Below are 10,512 nucleotides of genomic sequence, written 5' to 3'. Positions count from 1 at the left end.
ACTGGAAGTGGTGGTCCACATTCATAGATAGTATGGAGTTACCACCCCTTTGAATAGAGTGGGTTTGCATTAAAGAAAGGAAGCGACAGAGTGGCAAACTGAGCAACACACAGATTAGAAGGGCACTGGAACACAAACTATGAGTGACATAAAAGGAAGAATCAACTAATATTGTGTTGGTATCATTCAAGAAGACATTGCAGACAAAGTGGGCACGAGAGGGAGAGAGGAAGAATCATGCAGAGAACCTTTAGTTTGTAAGAAATGTTAGTTTGTAAGAAATGGAGGAACATACCAAACTGTTGAAGAATATTCTTCAAGGGTCTGTCATATTCCCAAAAGATCAATTATGCATTTAAACTTGAGTTGCATAAATAAGAGAGATTAAATTCTTATCACAAATTTGTAATTGGTTTCTTGTTAACTATAATAGGATGAGTTTTAACTAAATGTTCAAATGCATATGTGTGGGTGTGAGCCACCACTTGATATCCATGTGTATATGTGTGAGGATCTTGCCATTAGCTCAGGAGATTCCTTTTTCTACCAGACCTAGTATGTAAAGAATTACCAAATACATTTTTCAATCCTCTATGAGAATTGATTAGAATAAAAGAAATGATAGCTATAATGTTATAAAAAATTCTTTTTTATTTTCCCTTGAGAGATAATCTCTAAACATGCAAGTTGATTTGATGTGTAATGTCGAGTACTTTTGATTTTGATATCTAATAAATGTTTCTTGAAACCAGTCTGTATCATTAAAGAGACATCAAACTAATAAATGTTTCTAGAAACCAGCCTGCATCATTAAAGAGACGCCAAAGTATTTCAAATATCTCATATAAAAATATGCATATGAAAACATAAATGATCCTCAATCCTTTCCTCTTAAAAGAAAAGTTGGCATACTTGTTCATCTCCTAATAATGTTCTATCCTAATATTTACACACATCTAGTCAAGGAAAAATTAAGTCCATGAGATCAACAATTTTGAAGATAATTCAAAAGAATGATATCTCGGTGACATATTTGAAGAAATGTTGATAACTAATGATACAATATTTAACTTAATGCTCTGGGTGGATAAATCTATGCATATTGAATGTAAACCTTATAAATATCATTTTAATTTCATTCTTTAAAGTATATAAAGTACATTAAAAAATTAAGTACAAAGTGAGACAAAAATACCTTCAAACCCACTTTGTCAATCTATTAGAATGATTAAATTTTATAACTCCAAAAAAAATAAAAATTAATAAATACAAGAAAAAAACAATTCCAACTTAATTAAATCATCATAACTATATTTAAAATATTAAAATGAAAACAAATAAATAATATCTCAACTTAAATGTACTTGATATTAAAATAACTAAAAGAACCAAATCTTAAACCAAACTCTTAACAATTATTATTGATTCATTAATTTAAAATTGGTATTGATATAAAATTATCATTATAAAACCATTAAAACTCACAACTGAACAACTGACAAAAATTTAGGTACAGACGAGACAATAGATCAATCAAAAAAATATACTCTGAACAACACATTATATTAATATTCTTCACAATTTGAACATGCCAAAAAGGCCATGCATACAAACAAAGAAGAGATCACATAGTTCAAGGAAATCCAAAGCATATAAACCACGTTAAACCCAACAGCAAAGCTGTTAACAGCTATTATTCCAGGGAAGTTGGGCTTTTGGCAAACAGACGAATGGGCAAACCACCTTCTATGTGAGGAATAGGAAAGAAAGTGATCCTCCCCTCTTTAACAAACTCCCATCTGCAACAATTTCATTAAGATAGTTATTAAATCTTAGTTATGTCAATGTTTCTGATTATTTTGATTTAAACCAAATTTTAGAATATACTTTCCATCAAAACTCTAAATTTATGAAACTTATTCCTGAACAGGCCCTTCATACCTAAACTTTGTTACAAAGTAGTGAAGGAAAAAGGAGATGCTCATTCTAGCCAAGTCAGCTCCTGGACATAACCGTCTTCCTCCTCCAAATGGGGAAAATAGCATATCATAGTTCTTCCACAGTAGTTCTTCCCACAAAAATGTAAGAGTTATTAACAAATCTAATTAATAATTTTTAATTTTTAAAAAAATTCAGTGAGCTATTGAATGATGGTCAAACAAGTTTTAATCATATAGTTGTTATGTGCAGTTATGTTTAAACTGAAGAGACATATCTCGCTATAGGTGTATCTGTTTAATCATATATTCAAGTTCTTTAACTTCAGCAATTGGTATCGGAGCAGGTTGTAGCATTGATTGCACAAATCATTGGTGAATCTTAAAGGAAAAAATTGCAGCATTAATCCTCCAGATCATTGCTGAATTTTAAAAGAAAAATTGAATGAAGTAAGTTGATTGAAGACACAAATGATAAATCAATTAATGAAAACCTACAGAAGTTTGATAGGAATTTTGATTTACTTAACTATTACTAATCCCGACATATCTTATGCAGTTGGAATCTTGTCTTGATTCATGGTTCATGTGAAACATAGTCATTGGATAGATGTAAAGTGAGGTTTGAGATATATTTAAGGAACCAATTTTTTTGGATTGGATAATATGAGAAATAAAGATTTCAAACTTGTTGGTTTTTCTTATTCAGATTGGGCAGATTGCATAGACCTTAAGAAATCAACTTTTAGTTATTGCTTCTATCTTGGATCTATTGTTGTCTCATGAAGTTGTAAGAAGCAACCTAAAGTTGCTTTGTCATCTACTGAAGCAGAATACAAGGCAGGCACTTGTTGTAGCAACTTGTGAATCAATATAGATTAGATGGCTTCTTGAGAATCTTCGACAACCACAACTTGATCCAACAACTATATATTGTGTTAACCAAAGCGTGTTGAAGATGTCTAAGAATCCGGTGTTGGATGCTCCTACAAAACATATTGAAGTGCATCATTATTTTATTTATGAACATGAGCTCAATAAGAAAATTTATCTAGTTTATACACGAACCAATGGGCAGCTTATAAATATTTTCACTAAACCTTTAAGGAAGGATACGATTGTATACTTTCAAAAAGGTACCTAATGTTACGTGATCTTTATTTGTAAATGGATAGCTAATAAACCTATATTATATGTAACCCCCATCATCTAGTTAAGTTGTGTTGTGTGATAAAATAAAGTTTATAAAAAGAGATTTGGAAGAAAAGTTACAAAAACAAGTTATATTTAACCACATAATTATTAAATGTAATCATGTTTCATACAAAGAGCACATCTTTCTATAGATAAACAAAAGACTAATTCAATAAGAAAATGCCAACTGCGATTCAACTAATCTATTAAAATTAATATAAAAAATGGTTATGGTTTATTAGTAATTTTTACTTTATCCTTTCCTTGCCAACGCCAGGGATTGAATTTGAGAGGATCGTTAAAGAATTTTCCATTCATATGGACTGCGTAGAAAAATGTCATTACTCCCCATCCTTTAGGTATCACATAGCCTGAGAATACACATATTCAATTCAAGAAAATAAAAAGTAAGAAAACATTCTTATAAGATTACAGTGTAAAGAAAAAGCTTAAAATAGCTCTGAGTGGCAGTTCATGAATACCACCTTTAGCTGTAACGTCTTCTGTTGTTTCTCTTACAAGCCCCACAGCTATGCTTGACAGTCGAAGAGCTTCATTTATAACCTGATCAGTAAAAAATAATATTTCAATTCAATTGAGCTTATATGTGATCGTCAAAGTAATTGATCATATGCTTTGCAACTGTTATTTTATCTCTAACAGATCAGATTGGCTTAAGTAGGGATTTTTGAATTTGATTGTCTATATTTTAATTTTATCAATATTCATCATGACATGAAATAGAGGAGAGAAGATTTTGTATATTTTCTTTCTTTCTTTACTTGTTATCTCATAATAATAGACAAAAATATACACAGTCAAATCCAAAAATTCTGGATCTAATCTATTTTACAGGTTAGAAAGAAGATGATGACTAGCTTGATAATTCATCACTCGAGCTTCTTGAAAATAGGGACGACTTCAATCCAGCTTTGTTTTATCCATGCAAATTTGTTGTGACATAATAGTTAAGCATAAAAGAGTGATCAGAAAATGGAATAAAAATGAAGAAATTATCTTTACTTTTTAGATCTTTACTTTAACTAGATTCTTGATTTAAGTGAGATAAACACCGGAACATGATATTTGATATCTCTAAACATCTTTTAAAATAAGAGAAGACAATAAAAGCAAAAACTGAATGTTAAACTAACAAATTTAATCCACAAATAGAATAGATAAACTTAGAATAAAGTAAATCTTTGAATGTTTTCCTGTAAAGTAATTCAATTTAAATGATTTGAGTTTTGAATTATTTTTAAAAATCAACAAAAATAAAAAAATCTACCCTTCATGGTTCTTGAAAAATTTACATACATATTGAGTGAATTTCATCTTTTTATAGTCTTCCCACTGAAGTTTCTCATCTCCCTTGTGTTTTTGGATTGTTTCATGCTCCTCCTGCAAATACATACAAAGAGTAAGAATAATTAAGAAGTGCTGATGATAAATCATTCCACTGAATATTTGTTAGTTGTTTAATATACTGTGAGTTGGTCTAAGGCTTCATTTGATTGAGAAAGGAAATGAATAGCTATGACCATTGTTCTAGATGCAGTCTCATAGCTTGCAATGAGTAAAATTAAAAGAAAATCAGTCACAATCTCCTTTGGAAGATTCTCCTCATTTACAAGCTTAGATAACAAATCATCACGAGGATTTATTTTCCTTTCATCCATGAGCTTGTCAAACTTGCTACTCAAAATCCGTCTGGCCCTCAATCCTTTTGCATAAGCACAACCTAACATCTCTACTGGGACTGAAACAATTCCATTTATGAAGTCTGTCACGAGGCTAAACAGCTCATCTGTTTCTATGTCTTCTGACACATTGAGCAAGTGCTTGGCCATCACATTCAAAACAAACTGCACATATAAAAAATAACAATACAATATTAATCATAGACATTAGATTTGTGTGTTGTTTTTGAATTCATTTGTTTAAAAATTTATGTGTATCAATATTTCAGATCATATTTTTATCAGAATGAGAATGAGAGCTGTAGAAAAAAATCGATACAAATAAATTTCAACACACTTGAATCTAGATGCACAGTGCACTAACCCAATATTAGTTTGTCTGATTTACAATGATTCAACAACACATCACCATTAGAGAATAATGGAAAGCTAGGAAAAAAGCTGAAACTAGACAGATATACTTGCCCTCTTGCACTCTGGTTGAAGAACTATTTCTCTTCCTTCCCACTTGGTAATGGTTTGTTTGAATACAACTTGAAGGGCAGGCATAAATATCTTCTCAACTTTTCATTGGTGAGCAAGTTAACAGCACTTCCATGGAGTTGTCTGTGCAGATCTCCTGTCACTGATATCATGCTATACATACCCATTAGATCATGAAGTGATTTAAAGTAACTTGCTTTAAACAATCTTCCTTCATTTTGCAGAACAAACTTGTTGAATTCAGGATCCACAGACACCACTGTTGGCTTTCCAAACAGACTGCATGTAACTATTTCACCATACCTGCAATAACAATTGAGATCAAATATAGTTAATCTCTCTTATAAACTGTAATACATTTGTAAACTTTTTAACATGGCCGATGACATTAACATGACATATCCTTCATATTGCGTAAGCTGAAAAGAGGAAGCTCTAACCACTCAGGCCAAGCCAGACTCCACCCCATTATTTAAACCAAAATAAAAACTACTGTAATGAAACTTATGCATGAGTTAATAAGCTTACGGAAGTATGTATTTGTGAAGAAATGCAAGTGGGTCAGGCTTGGCCATGTAATAGAACCATAACAGGGTGTGACCAAGAAAAGGCAACCCCTTAGATGTAGGAGGCACCTTTTTCTCCTCTCCCTTCAAAAAATACAGTAGAATTGTGATGTTAAACTTGAACAGATATACTGTCAGAAAAAATAAGAAAATATATCCCACAACTATAAATACAGAAGAGAAGTAGATGGATTCTTCTTCCATGTTTGCTCTGAAAGAAATCATGGTTGCTGAGTAGAAACTCTTTTAAGAGCTCTGGAATTGCATTTAATCCAGTTCAATATATAGCCAAACCCATAATAAATATTAAATACATAATATATATTAAATGCATTGAACATGGGCAGGTCAGAGAGATGAGGCAAGATAAACGTGGGTGCGTGTGGGGCCTCTGGTCTGTGGCTTTACACTTTTACCAGTTTTATAATGGAAAATAAATAGTATTGTTAATTCTAGAGCTGGTTGAAGTATATAAAATACTGAAGGATCAAATTATCTGCAGTCCAATATAATGTTTATTTTTATTTATATTTGTGAGTCGAATTTCGTATAGCATCTTCTTATAAATTGCAGTGTGCTGGAAAACTTTATAAACTGCAGTAGGCTGGATAAACTTTTTAAAATTTTTTAAAAAATTTTAATCTCTGGATAAACTTTTTAAAACTTTATAACTGCAGTGCGCTGGATAAATTTTTTAAAACTTTTTAATCTGAGAGGTGAGCTGGAGACATCTATATTTGTGATTTAAGTAGAATAAACATTTTTAATATATTATAATTATATTATTAAATAAGAATATTTATTTTTAAGAGAAATTATATTTCAAAATCAATAGATATGATTTTTAAAGTCTTATTTTATCTATATGTGTGATTTAAGTAGACTAAACATATTTACAATGATATTTTTTGGTATCTTTTACATAATTTTTAATAAAGAAAGTATGTTAATAAACATATAAACAATAAATAACATATAGAATTGTAACATATAAACAATATTATCTTTCTTTTTTATAAATAAATATCTAAATTATCATTTAAATAAAATAATATTACACATTAAAAAAAACTGACTAAAATCACATCTTTAAAATTCATATTTATTAAAAAGATTTGAAAAAAATATTTTAATTATCTACTGATTGTTGTTAATTTGACTGAGTTGTTTGCCCAAGTTTTTTATACTACTTTTGACTTCACAGAGGATATTCAAAATTCTGACGTGGCAGTCTATTTTTAAGTCCAAGTGCTCCACTCTCGTACCTACTGCTGTATTGGATCCGCCATTCACACTCTCTGTTGGTTGGTAATGTTTAGTTGGGAAGTCACGTCTGGTACTGTATATTTGAACACTTCTGGTACCAAAAATCTGCCAACCAAAAAACAGCATGTTGAGGAGAAGAATGGGATCAAGATTGGGAACATTTCAAATAGTTCAATCAGTCAATTGATGGTCTCTAAAGAAGATTGGGAAGAACGAATTTATTCTATGATTAAAAAGGTAGTGCAATAGTTTGTACTATAAAGTTGATTTCTTTTCTTCTTTAGTTTTCAACTCGAGAAATTTATACTTTTCTAATAATCAGAACTCCGTCATTGAAGCTCTATACCTCCAGAGATGCTAATTCTAATTACTCTTGCGATGCTACCACAATATCCATAATGCCCAAACTATTTATCAGGCTCTCAAAACTATCTCTAATGAGTATCTTCATAAAAATATTTGCAAGTTGCAGCTCGGACCTATAATACTTGACCTTGACTTCTTCATTTTCAATCAACTCTCTTATGAAGTGATACATGGTCTCAATGTGTTTACTTTATCCATGGAAGACTATATTATTTTTCAAAACTACTAATGATACTTCTTCGCAAAATATAGTTGCACTATCCTCTTGTACTTTAGTGGCGAATATTCGCCAATGACGAATTTTTTCACGTCAGGCATGTTGGAAATGGCAAATATTTTGTACCGACTGGGGGTGGCCATGTCGCCAGAACATTATCAATTTACGTCAAAGTCACGGCCCGATCGCCATATGTTTTATGCAATTAAACATTTCTATGCGATGATTTTGCCAATACAATATACGGTGGACACACAGTAAATTTAATTTTTTCGCCTACACTCTTCGAGGTTGCCTTAATAGACGACCATAATTCGCCTATAGGCATGTGAAGATTTGTTAGCCAGGAGGACCCAATTCGCCCGACATTTTGCCGACACGTGTCTCCATTCACCCCAACTTTCACCAACTATATTGTATTTGCCAATTTTTTGGACGACCTATAATTGCCTCGAAAATTACATAAGTCATATTTGGACGACCTATAATCGCCTCAAAAATTACATAAGTCGTGTTATAGTTACACGGGATTTGCCAAATATTTGTATACCATATAAAATTCCCGCGGAATTCGCCATATAAGGATTGGTATAAATACATGCAAAGATCAGATCTATCTTAACACAATCTGATGGGTTTTAGGCTCTAAATTCTGATCAATAGCGAAGTTTTAGACCAAGGAAAATCATTGTTGTTGACTGCATTGGCGATTGCTAGTGACTTAAAGGTGAGCAATCATATTTTTGAAGTGTTATAATATTATTCTAAATTTATCTATATTTATTTGCATTGTTGAGTTCACTTTTATTCAGTGGCGACCCATTAGTGCCAAGTAGTCAGGACTCAGGGGGGGACATTCAGACCTCAGACATCTATATTGTAGGTCATAGGGCCAATGAAACATATATTATACATTATAGTCTATTATTTCTTCTTCAACAAATTGATATTTTTTTGGCAACCTTTATTTCGTTGGAGATGTCGAATAGGAAGAGGGGTAGGAAACCTGGATGTGGGGAAGGCCATGAGAGGCCAACAAAAAGCAGAATATTCTCTTCGTACTTTGGCATTGGAAAAGATTGTGGTAAATTAGGAAGGTACATCATCACAAGTACAAGTACATAATTCGCCACCTACACTGCATGTTGAAGATGACGACAAACCTGATATCTCAGATCGGGATAATCTTGAAGAAGATTATCTGGTAGATGCCCAAGTTAGCCGAAATGATATAATCGACTTGGGTGATAATGCCATTGATGATAATGCATGGAGGGGGAAAATAAAAGCCATATCAAAAAAGGGTGAACCACAATCAAAAAAGGATCGGGAGTGGGATATGTCAGTGAGGAATTTTCAAATTAATTGGGCATCAAAGTATCCATTCATTGAACCAGTGGAGAATCCAATTGAAGGTGAGCCTTCAGTAGAATGCAAGTGTAGGATTTGCACTTGGAAACATAACAAGGAAATTAGGTTGCAGCTAAAATTTGACACCATAGAAAAGCATATGGGTAAAGTTTATGAAAAACAAATGATAGACGGAGTTGAAAAATCAGTGATACGATGGAAAACAAAGGAGGAATGTAAGCATGTGAGGAATTCCAAAGAGTATTATTTTCATGAGAAAATACAGATGAAGCTTACTGAAGTTAAAGGTTCTATTGAAGCTAGTTTTGGAAAAGCAATGCAAATAAAATAATTGGGAAAAGTTGTTCAGTTAAGCGTTGTTTTTTATATTTTGAGCAAAGGGTGCGCTATGACAGATTTCCCATCGAGTAGTGGTTTATTAAACTTTTTGAAAGTTCCTAACTATCGTAATAGACACTGGTCAGTAAATAGTGGATGACAATGGGCAAGTTGTCTTGCTGAGGTTGAAAAAGAAGATGTAAAGGAAAAAATTAGAGAGTTAAACTTTATTGCATTTTCTTTAGACGAAGTTATGACAGTAGAAAATACTTCATGGGTATGCATGCATGTTTATACTGTACAAAATCATGCCTGCCAACCTCATCTACTATCTGTTGCTAAAATGAAGGAGAGTGCAACAACGGAAAATTTATTTCAACTAGTAAAGAGAAGTTTAATTGAATATGGAGGTATAGATGACATGACGGTTGCCAAAAAATTGTTGTGTGTTGGAGCAGATGGAGCTTCTCTATCTCTTCTAGTTATTCTTATTCATGTTTTGGATTCTTAGTCTTCTTAGGAACTAAGGCAAAACATACATTCTCATGTCTCATTCCATCTAGGAATTTCCTTCCATCCACCAAGTAGATCCTAGCATTCGTACAGACTTCAATCTTCAAAGGCTTCTCCAAGTAATAAGATTTGATTCATCCCATTTGCCACAATAGTGTACATGTTCATCCTCCCATCATGTATTGCCTGTCTATCAAACTGCCAAGGTCTACCCAACAAAAGGTGACAAATATCCATTGGCATAATATCACACAAGACTTCATCGTAATAATTCCCAATTTTTAATTTTACCAAACTTTGCTCACTTTCTAACAACTTATGTTCATCTTGAATCCATGGTATCTGATAAGGTTTAGGGTGTTTCAATCTTTCCAAATTCAACTTAGTCATAATCTCCTTTGAAACAAGGTTTTCTGAACTACCACTATCAATAACAACTTTACAACACTTACTAGATACCTTACATCTGGTCTCGAACAAGTTTCTTCTCTGTAAGGGATCCTCATCTTCTCTGGTATGACACAGAATTCTCCACATCATCAATAGTTCTCCATCTTCCAGCTTGTTAGCTAATCCGGTGG

General features: G+C 32.2%; 1 protein-coding gene across 1 annotated transcript in view; it reads right to left on the bottom strand.

Moving 5' to 3' along the window:
- Nucleotides 1-1,693: 1,693 nt before the first annotated feature.
- Nucleotides 1,694-10,512, bottom strand: part of LOC131040640 (abietadienol/abietadienal oxidase-like) — a 31,664-nt gene continuing 22,845 nt past the window's right edge. Inside the window, exons 2-9 of the mRNA XM_059208380.1 lie at nucleotides 5,843-6,011; nucleotides 5,419-5,617; nucleotides 4,673-4,996; nucleotides 4,449-4,532; nucleotides 3,614-3,695; nucleotides 3,404-3,502; nucleotides 1,942-2,068; nucleotides 1,694-1,799 (exon numbers count right to left, since the gene is read on the bottom strand). Coding sequence (XP_059064363.1) covers nucleotides 1,694-1,799; nucleotides 1,942-2,068; nucleotides 3,404-3,502; nucleotides 3,614-3,695; nucleotides 4,449-4,532; nucleotides 4,673-4,996; nucleotides 5,419-5,617; nucleotides 5,843-6,011 — 1,190 coding nt within the window. The remainder of the gene's footprint in view (nucleotides 1,800-1,941; nucleotides 2,069-3,403; nucleotides 3,503-3,613; nucleotides 3,696-4,448; nucleotides 4,533-4,672; nucleotides 4,997-5,418; nucleotides 5,618-5,842; nucleotides 6,012-10,512) is intronic.

This window comes from Cryptomeria japonica, chromosome 1 (assembly GCF_030272615.1).
Source record: "Cryptomeria japonica chromosome 1, Sugi_1.0, whole genome shotgun sequence".
NCBI lineage: Eukaryota > Viridiplantae > Streptophyta > Pinopsida > Cupressales > Cupressaceae > Cryptomeria > Cryptomeria japonica.
This window is presented reverse-complemented; position numbering and strand designations above follow the sequence as displayed.